The 22,342-nt window shown below is 38.1% G+C and overlaps 1 protein-coding gene across 1 annotated transcript in view; it reads left to right on the top strand.

Moving 5' to 3' along the window:
* LOC145994728 (non-lysosomal glucosylceramidase) overlaps nt 1-22,342 on the top strand; it is a 101,228-nt gene that overhangs the window by 9,409 nt on the left and 69,477 nt on the right. Inside the window, exon 4 of the mRNA XM_083130932.1 lies at nt 5,385-5,547. Within this exon, the coding sequence (XP_082987058.1) occupies nt 5,385-5,547 (163 nt within the window). The remainder of the gene's footprint in view (nt 1-5,384; nt 5,548-22,342) is intronic.

The following is a 22,342-nucleotide window of genomic DNA, read 5'->3' as shown; positions in this document are numbered from 1 at the left end:
TGATGTTTCTTGCAGACTACCAATTGAATCAGTCGCACAAACAACATTAGAACCAACATAAATGACGTTTTTAGATGACAAAAATAATTTATCAAATGTGTATTTAATACTATTTTGAAGTAAAACCTTTAATTCTCTGTTATTGATACCATCATACACTGATTAAAACAATTTCCCATGTTATTGGGGTGTTTTTTTCTTGAAAGACAAACAGGCTAAAGAAAAGCTTACACATGTATTTTTATTTAAGAATACAGGAAACACAAAACTTAAATTATACAAAAATTAATTTGATAACAAAATATGGTGAATAAACCCAGGGCTCTAGCATCCTATTTTCTGTTTATCACTCATTAATACTGTAAGTTTGCATAGTGCATGAACACACAGAAACAGAACCCAAACAAAATGGAAGGACTTTAGCATCTTATTTTGCACTAAACATTTTTCAGTATAAATCAGAGGTAAATTTAATGTCAATGATACTGCACTACACTAAACTATATTGCATTCTGTTACAACATTGATCTTCCAATGGTTGAGTGGCACTGAATGTAATTTGCATAGCAAAGGTAACACTAGTATTAATATTGCATATACCATGCTTTATACAATGTTGGTCCATCTTTTACATGCGCAAAATAAATGTTGGTTACAACATTGTTCATGAGACCATTTGAATTATTTCCTCTATCCTCATTTTGGAATAAAAATAATAATTTTACTTAAAACACAGCTAACAAATGAAGGAGACTGCCACACACTCTTGTGGTTACATGGCCAATTTTTTTTGTTACTTGCTCCACTTTTCTTTCTTTTGTTACAGATTAAACATGGCTGCTCTGCGCACAGTGTGCACCAAGGATGAACAGATATCAGTGATCCGATTTCTCTGGTCTGAAGGTGTGTCAGGGGCTGAAATTCATTGCAGGCTTTTGATACAATATGAGGACAGTGCTCTACTGCATAGAAGTGTGTATGAGTGAATCGAGAGGTTTAAAATGGCCAGACAAGCATGAAGCACAAAGCTGGAACAGCATGCCCATCAACCTCCACCCCTGATGGGAAGTTTCAAGAAGCTCGATAGATGATTCTGACACACTGATGGATCACAGTTGATGAGGTGGCATATTCTCAGTCATCAGTGGCATGCCCAAAGGGGAGGGGGGTTGGTGGGGGTAGGCCCTTGGCCAGTATTCCTAACAAAAGAACGTCAAAGGCAGGATATGATGGTAAAATTACTCTTAAAAAGTATACACCCTCCTTTCGAAAATTCTGGGCATGCTATTGTTAGTCATGGTTCTATGTGTGAAATCATCGACAAGCTTCAGATGACTGATCTGTTTTTTTTTTTTTTGGTGTACACTACCAGTGGAGTGGCCATGCTTACTCTGTAACAAAAGAAAGAAAAATGGAGCAGTTAAGATAAAACTTTGGCCATGTAATCACAAGACTACCTACCACCTTTTAGCACACAAGTACTGAAGGCAGTGTGACCAACGTAAAGAAAGTTATGGTGAAAGTGCAGATAATTTTTGACTTTCTGTAGTATCTTTTGAAGTTTGGTAGGGCTCTTCCGATTTGAGATACCGGTTTGTGTGTCTTGGATAGTTTGCTTGATGTGGTGGTGTGGTGTGGAAGTGCAATATATTTGGCTTTTGGTTCTTGGTTTGCGTCATTTCTTCGTGACCACAGGGCCCACAGGTTTGAATCCTGGCCTGGCCATGGTGTTTTTTGTGAGTGCCCCTTCATCAATTTCATCACTCGTTCTCATCTTTGCAATTACCGTATTTGCGCTTGTATAATGCGTACCCTGTTTTTGATGGGGAAAAGCAACAAACGATTATATCTCCTATGTAATCCGCAGTAAAATTCAGGTTCAAGAAATGGCTTTCTTAGTTCTGGGTCGTAAACCTGTTGTTATAATGATCAAGAGCAAATTACATCATACCTACTCTATACTTTTTGCTATGTGGACCAAGAGGAAAATATTATTTTGTGTATGCAATAAGTCACCAACCCACGCCACCTCCCTCCACTGTGTTTAATATCCCAAAGGTTTCACTTCTGCAACCACTTTGTTTATTCTTTAGGAGAAGACAGTGTTATTATGTTATGGATTTGCAGCGCTCAGGAAGTTATTTTCTATTATTTCTCGCACAACTAATACAGCTGATACACATCCCATGTGACGGGAAGTGTGTGCTCAAATTCTACACTGCTTTTCTCGGTGTCGCAAAAATGTCCGTTACAAAGTGAAAAATCATGGGAAATGGCCATTTCACTTTTATACTGTTTTTTAAATAATCGGTACTCTATCGTATTGCTCGATATAGGCATATCGGTGTATCAGTTTATCGGTAAAATTACCGATTATTTTACCGATCCGATATATCAATAAATATCTGATAATTTAATGCAATCTGCCATTTTGTTGTAATTTTTATGGATAATCCCGATGCCCTACTTTCTAAAAAAATAAATGTCTAAATATGCAATTTCCTTTGCACTGCAGTCACCTTGAAACACACGTTTATTAAGGAGGTCAATGAACCTTTTAGGTTCTTCAAGGACCATTTCTAATTTTATATCGGATCGGTAGAATATCGGTTATCGGTATCGGTACTCTATCGGTATTGGCCAAAATTTCATATCGGCCCATCCGTAATTATTACTAAAGAAATCCAACCTGTAATTTGTATTTGTGCCTGTCGATATATACATATTATACACAGTAACATAGTGAAAACTTGTGGATTTAAATTATTCCATGCATAATCCACACCACTGTTTATAGGGACAAAAATTTTGGAAAGAAAGTGTGCATTATACATGAGTAAGTAAGGTAGTCAAAAGTGGCAGAAAAGTGTCTAAAAATGGTGATGCTGTATATCATTTTAAATGAATCTATACTCCATAGAAGAACAACGCTTTAGGTGCCAAAGTTTGCCAAGTGGCCTAATGGGTTGATGCATAGCCAGTGCTTTGGCTCCCGTTGCCTCTGTTATCTGGCTTTCTAGACCAGAGGCCCCTGCTTCTTTTTTTTTTTTTTGTTCTCAAATATCTACACAGTTGTTCTCATGATGTTGGGGGCCTCCCTGATGGCACAGTGGTAGCATCGTCACCTTGTAATAAAGGGGTCCCAGGTTTGATACCCAGTGGAGGTTCATAGTGGTTCGGATCCCACTTTAAGCTGTAATTAGCCTTACTGTGCATAAAGTGTACTTAAAACACCAATTCAAATCATGATGTTGGGTCAACACCAAAATATTTGGATTAGCGCCAAGAATTGAACCTGGGACCACTTGAACCAAGACCATTTTCCCACAAGGGAGCCCTTGTATATGTTGACTTTCTTGAATTTGAAGATGAGAAATATTTTTGTGGAGATAAAATTATGAAATGACGAGGAGATATGGCTTTATTTGCACAAAAACATTCATATTGCTTGAAACATTTTTAATTGCCTATTTATTTTGATTATGCTCTGTCAGTAATTACTTTGTTCGTTAGCATTGTAATGCAACACAAAATCCAACGATGAATGATAACAGAGTTGCACCAAAATTGATAGGAAATCACCAGGTGTGCCGGTTAATAATTCTTAATTGAACCGAAAGAAAACAAGTGTATCTTTGGAGAAAGGTAACAAATGCTTTATTCAAAGTATGCGCCATCGCTAGCTATACATTTTGCCCATCTGTCCGTCAAATTGTGGATGCCCTACCAGAAAAATCGTTCACATTTTGAGGTGATCCAGTCAGCAAGCCATTGTTCGACATCTTCGTAATTGTTGAAGTGTTGCTGGGAAAGTGAGTGAGACATCGATGAAAACAAGTGGTAGTCCAAAGGGGCTAAGTCTGGTGTGTATGGCGGGTGGGGCAAGAATTCCCAGCCAACTACAGAAATAGTGTCTCTGACTCCTTTCACTGTGTGTGATGAGGCATTGTCGTGCTGCAAATTCACTTTTCCGTGTCTTGTTGCCCAATCTGGATCTTTCCCATGGCATGAAGACGATAAGATATGGTTTGGCAACCAACATTTAACTTCTCTGCCAGTTGTTGTTGCGTTTGCGTATCTTCTTCATCCAAGAGTGCTTGCAATTCGGCATCTTGGAATTTTTTCAGATTGCCCGGGCAATCTTTGTCTTTCAAGTCGGATTCACCACTTTTGAAACGTCGATACCAAGGCGCACACGCATCTTGCATTAGGATATTGTCACCGTACATACAAATATCACACTCCAAAATTTTAATTTTATCTCTTCTTTCTAATTAATGAATAGCAATCAGTGTGGGCGCAGGATGCGGCCTTTCTTTGGGCTCCCTGCTCTGGTATGCCAGACTGGGGCTCTGGACTTGTGAGTTGGGTTCTGTGGGTTTGATGAGGAAAATAATCTTGTACATCAAACCGCTCTGGAATGCCGGAACGGAATCTTCTGCGACTCCAATATTATGCATGCTTGTCTCACTGCCAGGAAAACGTTATCGAGAATGTTATTGAAGATGTTCTTCATGATGTTGTTGAAATAATATTATTAATATTGTTATGTAATGTAATGTCATGTCATCTGTTCTGGATTCCAGAACAGAAATAATATCACATAAAGTACATCAATTATATCATGTATATGTTCCTTGTATAACATTACAATTTATTATTATTATACCTATTTTAAAATGCAAATAGTAATAAATAGAGGAAATAAAGTCGGGGGAACCGTCAAATTCGGAGCAACTGACGTCCTGGTATATTTTTAGGAACCAGGACAATAAGACCATACCCTCGAATGTAGGCAGGAGGAGCCGGGCTTACTTCAGGGGTTCCCCCCTTATTACATGTATTGAATAGCTGTATATTTGTGTATGATTGTTGCTTATAGTTGATAATTGTCTAAATTATATGATAATGCAAATTCAGTATGTAATGTAATAATGTAATAAAGGGAATTATTATTATTGTCACCGTACGTTTCCACAAGGATACGATGGCTTTCACTCTCGTTTTTCTTTTGATTGAACAAGAAAAGCAGGATTATTATTTGGTTTGAAGGTCGACATGTTTACCACACAAACCCAATATCACGATCACTCGCAATCGGTTGCACATCCACGTTGTTTTGACAGGTACTGTCCTGGCAACACACTGCCGTAACAGTTGAGACTGTGCACCAACCCTTGCTTCCAGCTCCATCCAGCGACGAAATTAAGAATTATTAACCGGCACACCTGGTAAAATCTTTTAGGATACAACTTTTTTTTTTTTTAGTGTTTTTTACCTGACCATGAGAGCAGATTTCTCTTTTGCACAAATGGCATGTACTTTCACAAGAAAAATTTGTATCTATGTTTGTTTGAACTTGTTAACTTATTTTATTTTCGTAGCTGTCCCAAAGGCCAATTGTCATCATGGAAATGGGAGTACAATGGAGCAGACGCAACATACTGTGGACTGTACCCACAGTCATGGACAGAATATAATATTCCAGAGCATAAAATTTGCTTGGTTTGCAAACAAATTTCTCCAGTTATACCTCACAATTATAAGGTAATGAAGATCTCAATTAATAGTATTATGCAACTGTCAACATTTATATTAAAAGTATAATATAAACATTTATATATTATACTTTTAATATTCATAACGTGAGTAAGTCGCGCACGCCTCAAATATGAGTTTGGCAACATTTTCTCTTGTTGTTCTGTTTTAATGTGTTCTTTTATAATATTTTTCACAACCTGTGCAGCTTTTAAAAATTAAGACACGCACCATGTTTGAAGTTCACACAATAAATCGGATTTTGTTTTAAATGATTACAGAAAGACATGGACTGTGTTGATAGAAATGACTCAAATAAGTACCTACTCCTATTTTGTATGAATGAAAAGTCTGACATGTGAATCTAATCCCACAGTTAGCACACACTCCAGTGGTGAGCATGTGCTCATTTTTTATGTGAATGGAAAAGAAAATTCTCAGAAATTTGGCATGTATTTATGTAGCACAAGCACCTTCCCACATACACAATCATGTGGGTATCTTTAGCAAAGAGTGGCTAAAAAACCGAAGTAAAATAAACCAAATCAATAACGTAATTAGTCTTTCTCCACATAGTCGGCATGTTTGGTAACTTATTTCCGGCAGTGAAAATTATATATATATATATTATAGTAAATGAAAAATATATAAAGGAAGAGTATAAAAATTATAGAAGGAGTGAATAAAATGTTGTATATAGCCAATTAAGATAATTAAGAAAATCCTCATATATGAAACAATTAGAAAAGTTAATAAGTGAGCAAATGAATTCAGAAATGTATCTTTCTCCTTTTTGATCCTCTGACGAGGAGAACATCGTCAGCTTTTGTATTTGTCCGTCCCTCGGTGGCGCCGTGTTCAATTAGATGCCCCGAAGCACTTACGGTTACGCTTCTTATTAGACGCACTGGGCCATAGGTAGCGATTTGCTATTAGCGATCCTGGCCTATTCCCCGTTTGGTCGTTACATAGGAGGTGGCGCTATTGTCAGTTTAGATGCCCCTAATCTTTCTATAAGTATAGCTTGTGTCGTTTGTATAATGACAAAGAAGCGGGGAAAGCGAGAGCATACATATAATAAATAAGATTACCCTTTAAAAAGAAAGACAATAAATTAGAAAAGGAAAAGAAGAAGAAGTCTTTTCCTAAAATAGAAGGAAGAAAAGAAGAAGCCTTTTCCCAGAAATTACGAGAAGAAAGAAGAAGAAGATTTCCTTTCAAGAAGAATATAACCGATATATATATATATATATATATATATATATATATATATATATATATATATATATATATATTTCAATGTATATACAAGTTACGCTATATATTTTCTCTGTACTTTGTATAGTTCTCAGAATATAGATCTGCATTTAACTATATCCTCTTGGCTATAAAATGCTTTCTTATTTGGAATTCTCGAATAAAGAACCTATCCCCTGAGATTAAGATATATCTGTAGCCGTGGAAAATAACATTTTTTTAGTACGTACGCTAAGGGCGTAGCATAGTGGCGACGAACGTTACGGCTAGTAGAATTGTGAATAAGAAAGCAAAGAGAGAGAGCCAAAATGGAGGAAGAAAATAAAATTGAAGGCGAGAACAGAGAAACTATTATGGAGGAAATGGAAGACAGAAAGGAAATATTAAACTGCTGTGGAAGAGAGGGATATAATGAAGAAACCATCCTATGCACCTCATGCAAAGAAATGAAACATTGGCTATGCGAGAAGATAAGAAGAGTAAAGTACATAGGAATAAGTGAAAGAGGAGATTACGTATGCAAAAATTGCAAGGAAGAAAGGATAAATGAAAAAGAAGAGAAGAAAAGGGAAAAGGAAGAAGAGAAAATGAAGGAAAAACAAAATAAGACGGAAGAGGTGAACATGATAGAAATGCTCCAGAATTTATCAATGAAGATGGACGAGAATAATAGGAAGGCGGATGAGAATAGTAGAAAGATAGATGAGAATAGCAGAGAAAAAAGAGAATAATAGAAGACTCGAAGAAAAGATAGATGAAAGTAGTAGAGAATTAAAAGAGAATAGTAGAAAGTTAGAAGAAAGTAATAAAAAGATGGAAGAAAGGCTCGAGGAAAACAGCAGGAAATTGGAAGTGTCGAGGTCCAAAACCCATGACATGTTCTTGAGATTGAATGAAACGTGTGAAGGAAATAGAAAGTCGCTGGAAAGCAAGATAGAAGAAACAACGTTGTTAATCGAAAGTATAAGTTTAAATACAAACAAAAGAATAGAAGAGGAGGTTTCGAATCTCTGAGAGGAAAATAAACAAAGAAACGAAAAATTGGAGAGAAAACTGGTTGAAAGTAAATCTCAAATAGAATTAACCGTTTCAAGAATAAAAGAAAATAAAAGCAACATAGAGGAAGCTAAGCTCCTGATAGAAGACAGAAGTTTGGAAATGAATAATAGAATCGAAAGGGAAGTCCTAAAACTCAGAGAAGAAAACTCGCATGGATTTCAAGAAGCTCAAGAAAAAACTCTGAGTATAGAAAAGGAGATTGTGGAAAATCGAGCCAAAATGAATGCAGCAGATAAGAGAGGAAAGGAAATGGATAGAAAATAAACGGAACAGTATCCAGGATGGATAAGACAGAGAAGAGAATGGAAGAAGTGGAAAGAAGATTAGGGAATATATCAGTAAGAGAAGGGAACACTAGATCCAGTTTTCGATGCAGCGAGGAAGAGACTTATATCAAGAGAGAGATAAAAGAAGAAAGCTCTAGTGATGAGTCTACAACAGAAGAAGAAAAGAAAAAAAGAATATGGGAAAAGATCTCACCAAAGGAGAAAGTGGAAGAGTAGTGAAGAAGGAAGCAACAATGTAAAATTTTTAGATATGCTAGAAGAAGAATACAAAGGCTGTGAAAGATATAAATCAAGGATACCTAGACCTCAGGAATTACAGCATATGCCTAAATTTAATGGAAATATATCAGAGAAATGCCCAAGGAAATTCCTGAAGGAGCTTACCACGAACATACGTTTAATGAGAATCCCAGATCACATGACTCTTAGTCTCATTAACACGTGTTTCGAACAGTCAGCATCAGGGTGGTACCAATTAAACCAACACAAATTCAAAGACTTTAGAGAATTCAGTCGAAAGTTTTTAGATTACTATTGTAGCCAAGACATCAAAGAAAGGCAATTGGAAGCCCTAAAACGAAAACACATCGACTGGTCCAAAATTGAAAGTCTGGAGGAACGTACATGGGAAACCTTGAGAAGCTTTAAGAATTTGAAAGAAGGATGCAGTGAAGAGGAATTAGTGAAACAAGTAATCCAAACGCTACCAGTAAGAATCCAAAGAGCTATAGCGGCGGTGAAAATAAAGAAAGTGGATGACTTAATAGAATACCTAAGGACAGAAGATATGTTGAAGAAAACTCAAAACTCTTGGGATAGAGAGAGGAATGACAGGGATGGTCGACCTTATTCAAAGAGACGTTATGATGACGAAGATAATCATAACAGGCAAAAGTTCCGAAGACAAGTGCTCGAGGTTAGAAATCTGGACTTGAGAGGTCAGGACCAGGATAGAGGAAGAGGAACCAACTTGAGAAATAGGAACGATTATGTCAGGAATCAAGCGTTTGTTGGAGATGGAAGGTACCAGGGATATGATAGGACATATAGAGGCCGAAATAGATTTGAGATATATGGCAGAAGGGGAAGTCCTTGATGGAGAGAGGAAAGAGAAGAAAGACAGCAGAATGGACGAGCATCCATGATGAAACAGAGAAGAAATATATCTCAGGAAGAAGAGAGAAACGAGGCAATGGAGCTAAGAAGAAGCTACTGTACTGATGGAAGAAGGTTCCAAGAAAGATCGCTCGGAGGAGAATATTTGGAGAATGCCCAAAATAATCGAGCGTCAAACATGTAATGCTCTTGCAGCAATCCCCAGGTGTGAGAGCTATTGAAAAGGAATATGAAACGAGGGGAGAAACAATAGAGAAACCCAGCGATAGTTTAGACTTATGTTTAATAGGAGAACTAGACTTTGGAAGACTAAAACCTGGAAGAACGTTTTATGTTAACGCTAAAATAATAGAACTGGAAGTTAAATGTTTGGTAGATTGTGGAAGTCATGAGTTACGAATGCTGGAAGAAATAAGAGAGAAGTACCCTCAAGCTAGATTAGATACATGCGAGAAAGACAGGATTAGATTGGTCATGGCAGCCAGCAAGGATGAATACAAGATACAGGGATCAATAAAAATCATGATGAATATTCAAGGTGAAAATTTCTCAGTAAATTTCCTAGTGGTGAAAGGATTACGGTGTGAGGTTATTTTAGGAGTGTCTTTCCTAGAAAGTATGATGGGCACATTCATGTCAAAGAGAGAAGGCTAAATGTGGAATTGGAAGAGTCGTGTAGACTTGATATTCCTATGGAGACAATATGTGATGAGTTGACAAAAGAAATGTGTGTTCGAAAACAAGGTCTTGTGGTTAATAAAATGGAAGTTATGTATAAAGAAAGTGAATACGACGAATATAAATATAGAGAAATAAAGGAAAAAGAAAATGAATTTGTGGCGTCCGTTAAAGAAATACAAGATAAAGTGAGCCAATGCATAGAAATCTCTTAAAACGAGAGAAGAGAATTGAGAGATGTACTTGTCAAGCATAGGAACTTATTTAGCCAGCGACCTGGACTTACGGATGTGTATTCATATGAAATAGTGGTTGATACAAATCAGCCAATAGTATCTAGGCAATATTCTATTCCGTTTACCAAGAGGAAAGCTGTTGAAGAAGAACTACAGAAATGGCTAGACTAGGATATCATAGAAGATTCAAATAGTATTCACATAAGCCCCATGCACGTAGTGGATAAGCCAAACGGAGGCGTGAGACCTGTTTAGGACCTGAGAGAGCTAAATAAGCATGTATTACTACCACGAAATCAAGTAGAAAAAATTAATGAGTTGTTGCATTCATTTGCGGGAAGTAAGTACTTCACATCTTTTGATTTAACGCTAGGATACTTCCAGGTGGAGATTGAAGAAAGGTCTAGAAAATACACAGCATTCAGGTATGGGTCCAGGTTATTCCAATTTAGGAGACTACCTTACGGACTAAATTCATCAGTGTCGGCGTTTACAATGGCGCTAAACAGAATATTTGGTCTGGAAACAAAGTCATGGTTAGCAATATACGTAGATGATATGTGTATACATTCAAAGGACTGGATGGATCATATAAGCAAAATAGACTGGGTTTTGTGTAAATTGAAAGAAGCAGGACTTACCGTTAAGTTAGAGAAGTGTTCGTTTGCGAAGAACGAAATCAAGTTCCTAGGGCACATAGTGTCTGGAGGAAACGTAAGACTTTGCAGCGATAAAAATGAGGCTTTAAAATGTTTTCCAAAGCCTACAACCTGGAAGAAATTGCAAAGATTCCTAGGGATATGCAATTGGAGGAGCAAATTTATTAGGAATTTCGCTTCAAAAGCCAAGCCTTTATACGATCTTTTGAGAAAGGATATGAAATGGAAATGGGTACAAGAGGAGGAAAAGGCTTTTAATGTACTAAAAGAAGACCATCTAGTCCAGCTATAGGCCAGCCAGATTTTGAAAGACTTTTCATCATAGGAACAGATGCATCGAATATAGGTCTAGGGGCCTATCTTTTCCAGAAAACCGAGGATGGAGAAGATGTTGTAATTCAATACGCAAGTCGTGCACTGAATGCGTTCGAAAGGGCATATACCATTAGCGAACTGGAATGTTTGGCCATCATATTCGGCATTGAAAAGTTTGCAGTTTACTTAAAAGGAATAAAATTTAAAATTCTTTGCGACCATAAGAGTCTTATATGGTTAAACTCTGCAAGGCAATGGAATCCTCGCTTGACAAGATGGGCATTACTTCTCCAGGAATACAGTTTTGAAGTAGTGGATATTAAAGGAAAGGACAACAAAATTGCAGATGCCTTAAGTAGATCCCCTTTACATATGACGCAGGAACCAGAGGAAGTGATGAAGTTAAACATAAATGTCATCATTGATGAAGAACTTGGGAACATATCTAGACAGGAATGGATACAAAGCATGAAGAAAGACGAAGAATTAAGCGGCATCTTAAATGTCTTGAATGGAGATAGAAATGAAAATGAAAAGAAAATGAGATGAGCGAAGATAGAAGGAAAATATGTAATTAAGGAAGGAATGATTTTTAGAGTACGAGGGTCACTATTTATATTTTGAGCCTAACAATGAAAAAACAGGAATTTGGCATTGAAAAGTGCTTTATTGTTTTTCGAAGTATTTTCCTTTATGGTCAATACACTTTTGCATTCGTTCGAACCATTTGTCAAAGCAGTTTTTCCAATCTTCTTAAGACACCTCCAAAATATGGTTTTTGAACGCATCAAAGGCATCTTCCGCCGACGAAAATCATTGTCCACGCAATTTATTCTTGACATTCGGGAACAAGAAGAAGTCATTGGGTGCCAAATCAGGACTGTACAGCAGATGACTCATCAATTCGATTTTTTGACAGTTCATAAAGTCTGTTGTTAGACGAGATGTGTGACAGCTGGCATTGTCTTGATGAAGAATGATCCGACGGCGTTTGTTTGTTTTCCATATTTGACCGAAGACCTCTGGCAAACAAATTGTTGTGTACCATTCAGAGTTGACCGTTCTACGTTCCTCTAAAGGCACAGTTGCCACATGACCAGTTTTCCCGAAAAAACAGGCGACCATTTGTTTCGATGTGCTTCGAGTGCGAACAACTTTTGTTGGATTGGGTTCATCTTGAAACACCCATACAGTCGACTGCTGTTTACGTTCCGGCTCATATGCATATATCCATGATTCGTCACCTGTTGCAATCTTATATACGTCTTTTGAAGCACCACAATTGTATTTATTGAGCATTTGTTTGCACCAATTGACGCGAGCGTCTTTTTGAGTTTTTGTCAAATTGTGTGGGATCCAACGAGAACATACCTTTCTCGCAGCTAAATGATCATGTAATATTTTATATATGCTGGTGGAACTAATGCCTATGGTTGCCTCAATCTCACAGTATGTCACATGACGATCTTGCAGTATTAGGTTTTGCACAGCATCAATGTTTTCTTGAACAACAACTGATTTTGGATGACCTTCGCGAATCTCGTCGGTGATTAAATGGCGGCCACGATTAAATTCGTTATACCAGCGTTTCACAGTGGCAAAGGATGGGGCTTCATCGCCAAATGTGGAAGTAAGTTGATCGATGCACTCTTGTCTTGATAATCCACATCGAAAATCGTAAAAAATCATCGCACGAAAATGTTCACGAGTTAATTCCATTTTATTGTTGTCGCGCAATCTCCAAGGCAACATAAACAACACAAATGAAGCTATTGACAACACATTTGAAGTACGTTATGGTCAATAATGCCAGACAATTCCGTGCAAACGTCAAATCGCGCCTAACTTCAATCAGTGTTACCAAGGCTCAAAATATAAATAGTGACCCTCGTAAGCATAGAGAAATCCAATCAAGTGCAACTCTGCATACCTGGCGCACTAATTGAAAAAGTACTCGCAGAAGCGCATGAGAAGTCTGGACATTTTGGGATTGATAAAACATTGAGACTCGCCCGGAGATTTTTCTTCTGGAAATATATGATGAGAGACGTGGTGGATCATGTAAGAAACTGTATGCTATGTATAAAAACTAAACCTTCAAAAATAAAAATGGAAAGAGAAGAGTTACACGTAACTGCAAAAAAAATTTTAGAAATGATATCTATTGATTTGATTCGACCTCTCCCAAGATCTCGAGGATTTACATATATTCTCACATGCGTCGACGTATGCAGTAAGTTTGTGATATGTTATAACCTCAAGAAGGCTACAGCAAAGGAGATAGTAAAATATTTAGAAGAAGGGTTTGTCAAACATTATGGAGTTCCATAAAAAATTCTCACTGATAATGGTACACAATTTGTATCCGAATACTTTAAAGATTATCTGAAGTTTAAAGGGATCAAAGTGATAAACGTGACTAGATATCATCCAAGTTCGAACCCGATAGAGACAAATACTAAGAATTCTAAGAACGTTATGTCACGACAATCATACAAAATGGTCCACAGCAGTTAACAGAGCCATAAAATTGATGAACAACTCTATATCTGAGGAAACAAAGAAGAGTGCAGCTGAATTGTTTCTGGGGTATATGGAAGAACCTAGTATCTTCAAAGAATTTGATTGGCCGAGGGAAGTAATATCCAAAGAAGAGGCTAAGGAAGTATTACTAGACATATACATTAAGAGAATGAAGAAAATGAACAAGAAAGCAGAGAATGGTATGAGAATAAAATTAAGAAAGGGAGACTTAGTATTTTGCAAAACACACCCAATGAGTAAAGCATCAGAGAAAGCAATAAAGAAATTGTTTTTCATACATGAAGGGCCATACGAGGTCATGAACTTGTTTCGGAATACAGCGGTAGTAAAGCATACAGAAACGAAGATAGAGAGAAGAGAGAACCTGGAGAATATCAGGAGGTACAACTACACGGAGGAAGTAAAAAAGACCTTAGTTAATAAATAATAGAAACAGTAAGAGAAGCCACCTAGAACAAGGGAAAAATTTATAAATTTACAAATGAATTTTCCAATATATAAATTTTTTATCCTCAAGGAGGGGATTATTGTGCCACGTGCCAGTTCCGACGACACAATGAAAGGTGCAAGGAACAAATGTTTCCCGAGAGTGACGATAGATGGCAGCATGCCATATAAAGAGGAGCAGAGCCAATTATAGAAACTAGGAGCGGAGAAGAGCGATTATATATATTATAGTAAATGAAAAATATATAAAGGAAGAGTATAAAAATTATAGAAGGAGTGAATAAAATAAAATCCTTTTTGATCCTCTGACGAGGAGAACATCGTCAGCTTTTGTATTTGTCCGTCCCTCGGTGGCACTGTGTTCAATTAGACGCCCCGAAGCACTTACGGTTGCGCTTCTTATAAGATGCACTGGGCCATAGGTAGCGCTTTGCTATTAGCGATCCTGGGCTATTCCCCTTTTGGTGGTTACATAGGAGGTGGCGCTATTGTCAGTTTAGATGCCCCTAATCTTTCTATAAGTATAGCTTGTGTCGTTTGTATAATGCCAAAGAAGCGGGGAAAGCGAGCGCATATATATAATAAATAAGATTACACTTTAAAAAGAAAGACAATAAATTAGAAAAGGAAAAGAAGAAGAAGTCTTTTCCTAAAATAGAAGGAAGAAAAGAAGAAGAAGCCTATTATATAATCAAAGAAGAAAAGAAGAAGAAGCCTTTTCCATAATCAAAGAAGAAGCAGCCTATTCTATAATCAAAGAAGAAAAGAAGAAGAAGCCTTTTCCCAGAAATTACGAGAAGAAAGAAGAAGAAGATTTCCTTTCAAGAAGAATATAACCGACGTAAATTTGGAATCTGCATATATATATACATACATACATTGAAATATATATATATATATATATATATATATATATATATATATATACAAGTTTCGCTATATATTTTCTCTGTACTTTGTATAGTTCTCAGAATATAGATCCGCATTTAACTATATCCTCTTGGCTATAAAACGCTTTCTTATTTGGAATTCTCGAATAAAGAACCTATCCCCTGAGATTAAGATATATCTGTAGCCGTGGAAAATAAAATTTTTTAGTACGTACGCTAAGGGCGTAGCAATCGTCACCTTGTAATCAAGGGGTCCCGGGTTTGATACCCAGTGGAGGCACATAGTGGTTCGGATCCCACTTTAAACTGTAGATCCAGTCTCGATTAACCTTACTGTGCATAAAGTGGACTTATAACACCAACTCAATCAATGAATAAAATTTAAAAAATCGATTTAAATAATGAATCCAATTTAAATAAAAAATCATTTCATGATTTTTATCCACCGTGGTTTTATCATCATGTAAATCATAGAACATGTGTAAAGCGACTCCGAAAGTGTATTTGATAAGCTCATAAGTGCTGGGTGTGAGCTCCCTAGGCCTCTCAAAGGTCATTGTGATAATCAGGTTCCTGCCACACACATTGAAATATATATCCTAGAATTTTGTATGCACATTTACTAGTGTTGCCAGTTCATTTGATGTATGAAACATATGTACATCAATGTTATATGTTGTGTGTCATCTGCACAACATGTATTTTTCAGCAGTTCGATTGTTGATAGCTATTGGTGTATCAACAACATATAAAGTGAATAAAAGGAGTTGAATATGGAGTTTTGAGGATCTGTTCTATGTAAAATTATTTGTTGCCTTTCACACAGATATTTTCTAAACCAGTTTATTACATGCTGTGAAAAACCGTATTTAATTTTTGCTCGGAGATTGTTATGATGAACAGGATAGAATGGTTCCGAATTCCCTAAAACACTTAAAAATATGCTTCATAAACTTTGGTTGATTGTAAATTATACATGTCATAATTTTGTAGTACGAGTTCCTCCTCCTCGTATGTAACATAGTATTTGCACTTTAACAGCTATTACTTAAATTTTGAATAAAAAAGGAAATTAGGTCATACATAAATCTTACAATGTTAATCTTTTAAATGTCTTTCCAAACGAGCATTGTGAAAACGACAGCAAATATGTGATCATGAAAGACAACGACTATTCACCTTCCTCCTCGACGAACTCGTAAACACCACTGGAGTTAATAGAGGAACTGAAGGAATTTTCATCTTGGTTTAAGGCTGGCAAGTGCTGATCAGAACGCTTTTGGAATAAAGCATTCGTCCACAAGACCATGAGATCATCAAGTGTTGGAGAGGAAAGGTTGTACCTCAAATCTGACATTACAAACTTCACACTTGAGAACAATCGCTCCACGCTTACCTGGGTGGCTGGTGCAGCCAAAACCACCATGGCAACAGAATAAAGTTCTGGCATGGAATGCTTTCTCCTATCCCAGAATTCCAATACGTTGTTTCTTGGCAGTCGTGGCGTTGTGCCTCGAAAAACCTTCAACAAGGGAAGAATGTTTTTCTTCGACTGACCTCCGTCTGCATCATTTTCCTTTAAAATAAACTCCAGTTCATCCTCCTCGTCCAGATCTGCAGTAACATCTTCTTCAGTGTCACTAGTATCAGCTTCTGGAGTATTGCCTTTAGTATTGCATTTCACTAATTGCAGCCACAATTTCATTATTTGTTTTCTGCAGTAAGACAGGCCGATTCGGATAGAAGACAGAAGTATCTTGGGTCCATATAAACAGACGGCACACACAGTGACGTGCCCAGGATTTTCGAAAGGGAGGGGTTAGTCAGTCAGTCCTCATTTTGCCATATTTTCCTGCCTTTCACGTTCTTTTTTTAAAAATACTGGACCAAAAGGGTGGGGGGGGGGTTATAACCCCCCACCAACCCTCTCTTGGGCACACTGGGTGCACAAGCAGGATTCTGGAACAGCTTAACTTCCCTTTCTTCCTTGTGCAGCACAAGCTGTTTGGCGATTTGGGATTTGTGCTGAAAAACACGATTCCAATGTGGATTTGATTAATATCTTGTATGAACAGGGGTATTTATAGTACCTGGATTTAAACAGTTTGATGGCATGGTAGTCGGGTAGGAGGCCAGATGATTGGTTGGGAACGGGAATGCAATGCTATGTAAGGCACTGCTGGAAAATCCAACATACTTCCTATTCCCTTCCTAGAAGTGGTGACGCAATAGAAACTGGACGGGATGGACGTAGTGACTAGTGAGTCACCTAATGACTGTTTGAATCAACAATGTTATTATTTTTATGTTGTAACAATGTTACATTTATTTTGTTATAATTGAAACACAAACACATTGCCACTCAGAAGTAATAACTACGTATCCATATTATTATGTAGCATATTGGAAGCAATGAGTTCGTGTTTGGTGTCATTTATCTCACTTATTTCATACAATTTTTAGGTATATAAAATATTGAGAATTCAGGGGGTATACAGAAATTTTCAGTTATGTCAAAGGGGACTCTCAGACAAAAAGTTTATGAAACACTGCCTTAATGGCATTTCGGATTTTATCTATTTCCAAATTTTCGGATCTGGCACCCCACAAAATACCAAAACTGTTCACTACGAAGTTTTGTTCCGAAACAAAACAAACTGAAAGTACACGGAGGGTTATGTTGCACCGGAATGTAGCGAAACATTTCAGTTCAGGTTCGGGTGCGAACTATAAGTCAAACTGGAGCATGTTTCAGTTCGAGTTCAAATTCGCTTCGCAGTCCCTGCTGCTAGGGAACAACATACAAGACAATTCAGGGACTCCGCTACAGGGGGGCTGAAGCTCCCCCAAAACCAGTCTCAGCCCCCCTGTAGTCCCCTAGATTTTAATAAAGCAATGGTAGATCCATATTGACCAAAAACTTAAAAAGTAGAAATTTACCTTTTCCATTATAAAATTTCCATTGGGGCATTACAATGCTCAAGTACATTTTCTAGTTCGGTCAGATCCAAGGTTACTTTGTTACGATGTGTTCTAAAATCAAGTGGGAGGGCAGTTGCAGATATGCCTGGATAACAGTGGCCTCTGAACATTTGATACTAAGTAATTGCCCAATCATGAATCGCCAACTTACGTTACTAAAGCTGCTGCCTGTCTGGTATAGGTGGATGTATTCATTGGCTGTGAGATTGTTCTTTGATTGTTGGCATATACAGCTAAATGTGTACAATTATTAGCCTCTACATATCGTATCACTATATTTCGGAATACATCTAACAGGTGGGACAAATGAATTTTTATAAGTAGAACGACGTACAAAATCTAAAGATCCGTTATGTTTCTTTTCTCTTTGTTAGTTCCTAATTTGTGTACCGACAATTACAGGAGGTGAGGGAGTAAACACAGAAAGCTTTCCTTCCCTTTCCAAGGCAGCTTCTGTACCTGAAACTGGTCTGATGGTGGAAAGGTCAGCTGGAGTAGCTCCTTCCAGGCTGCCTAGCGATCATACCGAGGGGTGAGAAGCGCATGAAAAGAAGTGCTGCATATGAACTGTGGTTTCGAAAAGACAATAGATATTGCAATTTAAATATAATTAGATGCGCGAGATAATTGATCTATCACTGCTAAACTAGCTACTCCTCAGTTCATGTCACTGCTTTGTAGGGTATCGTGTATGATCCTTTTCTCTTTCACTAACTCGCCATTGATGCACAACTTGAAGTGGAAAGCAATGTAAAATAACCAAAATGGAAATAGAGAAATGCAAAGTTACATAATGTTTGGTTATTCATGTTCTGGAAGAAATACCATATTTACGTGTGTATAATGCACACCCTGTTTTTTGATGGGGAAAAGCAAAAAACAATTATATCTTGTATTTAATATGCAGTACAATTCAGGTTCAAGAAATGACTTTCTTAGTTGTAGATCATAAAGCTGTTGCTATGCGATCAAGAGGGAATGATATCATACCTATTCAAAACTTGTTGCTATGTGGACCAAGAGGAGAATATCGTCTTTTGTATACAATGAGTCACCAACCCACTCCACCTCATCCCTCTCCCTCCACTATGTTTAGCATCCCAAAGCTTTCACTTTTGCAAGGACCTTGTTTATTCTTTAGTAGAAGAAAGTGAGATCAAAAATATGTTATGGATTTGCAGTGCTGAGGAAGTTATTTTCTATTATTTCTCACCCGACAAATACCGCTGATACACATCCTGGGTGACGGGAGGTGCATGCTCGAATTCTGCCAGAACAGTGCAGCACTCCTTTTCTCGGTGTCTGAAAACGTTCCATTACAAAGTGAAAAATCATGGGAAACTGCCATTTCACTTTCATGGTGTATTTTTTAAAATTATTAATTTAAAATGAAATCTAATCTGGTAATTTGTATAATTGCAACTGTTGACATATACGTGTTATACACAGTGACATAATGAAAACATGCGTGGTTTTAATTTTGGCTGTCCAAATTATTCTGAGCATAATAATTTTGGAAAAAAGTGTGCACTATACATAAGTAAATACAGTTGTGTCCAGTCAGATTTGATATGGTACCTCATATCCACAAATCTTGGTGTTGCATTGTTCCATATTGTTTACTAATTATTAGAATGATGCCCTCTGCAGGTGTAATTTATGTAGGAGGATTCTCTGATAATATGGAATATACAGGGTGTTTCTAAAGGTCGTTTACAATGCTTGGGAGGTGATTCCTCACACGAAAAGAAGCAAAAAGTGTGAGTTCCATTTTTACGACTGAGGCTTCGTTTCTGAGATAGGAGCCTTGCAAAAGGTGACAAAGTGAATGTCACACCTAACTGGGACGAATACTATCACAGATGGAGAGGCGGTTCCAAGGGAATCATAAAGGAATCGTATGTGCTCAGTCTGGAAGTCACTATGAAAAGTTCATTGTACGCATGCGCAATGGAGTCCTCAAAGGAATTGTTGATTTCCAGCAAGAACAATGCATGGGAAGGGTATGTAACGCAGCAAGAAGGACCGTGACAATGAGAAATGCGTTAAAGACAACACATCCCAACCTCAAACATCAAAACATGAGCACGGAACACAAAATCCGAAAAGTTGAGCACGGTTGCATACCCCAGTTACACGCGAGGAATGAACGAATCATGTCATGTGGCATACGAGAGACACATTACTCCACCAGGAGGATGGACAGAAAAACACAATATCAGATGATTGCGACAACGTGTATTTTTACACGCGACAACTACGTAATATCTCCCCCGCCCCACGCACACAACAATCAACAAATGCTACAATGTCTTACGCACAGACAGTGCGTGTCACTGTACACCAACTGAAGATGTCACTTTCACCACACAAATGGGGGGGGGGGGGGTTGCAATACCAAGAGTGTTCGCATGCGATCACTGTGACGTAAAAGAGACCAGTTTTGGAAGCGCTGCGCAGGGAAGTCTGGCTGTCGTAGTCTGTTTGACCTTCATCACTGTACCCGCGAGAGGAGCTCGAAGGGTTAGTTCTCTCCGGCAGTCATCCCAGTCATGTTGCAGGTGCTGGGAAGCAGTTTGCTCTAGGTTGTCATACACATTGAAGAGTACTAGTATGTTGTATTGAAAGAAGTTGACGTGGTGGAGTGGGCAAGTCAAGAATCACAACAATTGGTCTGTTGTGTTCGTACGGTGATACGGCCAATTTGTGCAGTGTGCCAGTGTTAAACAAAAACGATACTTTGCAGTTCCAGCTCCCTATTACACAGATGGCTGCGTATACGACCCAGCAGCTAGCAGACATCCATCTCATGTATAGCGAGGCACGTGGTAATAGCCGTGAGGCAAGGCGTCTTTATGGAGAATGCTTTCCACATAGACGTTTACCATCTCACGCCTTCTTTCAGGTAGTGGACAGTCGACTGCGTGAAACAGGGTTAGTGTTACCACCGTGGCAAGAAGTTGGAAGACTCCGAAGTGTAGGCACACATCAGTTTGTAGAAGATGTGTTAACAGCAGTCGCAGAACATCCTGGCACCAGTACGCGCATGTTCGCTCGGCACGAAACACGTCTTATGTGAATGTTTGGCGAGTGTTGTCAGAGGAAGGAATGCACCCTTTTAAACTGCAGAAAGTACAAGAATTGTTACCTCGTGACTTTCACCCTCGTATGGAGTTTTGCCAATGGTTGTTGCATCAGCTGGACACAAACCCTCACTTGGGAGAAAAAAGGTATTGTGGACAGATGAAGCCATTTTCACCAGGATGGATGTCTTCCAATAGTAGAATCAGTCTTGTGTGGGACTGTGACAACCCACATGCACTTTTTGTGGCCCATCACCAGCACAGGTTTTCAGTGAATGTGTGGTGCGGGATAGTACATGATCATTTAATTGGACCATACATTCTCCTTGTTTGCCTGAATGGTCGCACGTATCATGCATTTCTTAGTGAGGTTCTGCCTGAACTGTTGGGAGACCGTACCTTTGGCACTGTGGCAAGAAATGTGGTACCAACACGATGGGGCACCAGCTAATTTTGATTGTAATGTACGACATTTCCTACATGACGTGTTTCGCAATAGGTTCATTGGTAGGGATGAGCCTGTGCCTTGGCCACCGATATTACGTAGTTCTTGCGTGTAAAAATACACGTTGTCGCAATCATCTGATATTGTGTTTTTCTTTCCATCTTCCTGGTGGAGTAATGTGTCTCTCGTATGCCACATGACATGATTCGTTCATTCCTCGCGTGTAACTGGGGTATGCAACCGTGCTCAACTTTTCGGATTTTGTGTTCCGTGCTCATGTTTTGATGTTTGAGGTTGGGATGTGTTGTCTTTAACGCATTTCTCATTGTCACGGTCCTTCTTGCTGCGTTACATACCCTTCCCATGCATTGTTCTTGCTGGAAATCAACAATTCCTTTGAGGACTCCATTGCGCATGCGTACAATGAACTTTTCATAGTGACTTCCAGACTGAGCACATACGATTCCTTTATGATTCCCTTGGAACCGCCTCTCCATCTGTGATAGTATTCGTCCCAGTTAGGTGTGACATTCACTTTGTCACCTTTTGCAAGGCTCCTATCTCAGAAACGAAGCCTCAGTCGTAAAAATGGAACTCACACTTTTTGCTTCTTTTCGTGTGAGGAATCACCTCCCAAGCATTGTAAACGACCTTTAGAAACATCCTGTATATCTAAATTTTCCGCAATTCATTTTGAATTCCCTGATAATTATCAATTCAGCATGCAGTGTGAGATGTTTATTTTCCAATATTAATTAAACTATGTGCTGTAAAGAATACTTAGCATGGTTATAACATTTAAAACT

Source organism: Lepisma saccharinum, chromosome 11 (genome assembly GCF_977018435.1).
Source record: "Lepisma saccharinum chromosome 11, izLepSacc3.1, whole genome shotgun sequence".
NCBI lineage: Eukaryota > Metazoa > Arthropoda > Insecta > Zygentoma > Lepismatidae > Lepisma > Lepisma saccharinum.
The sequence above is the reverse complement of the archived record's forward strand: the minus strand, read 5'-3'. Positions and strand labels throughout refer to the sequence as shown.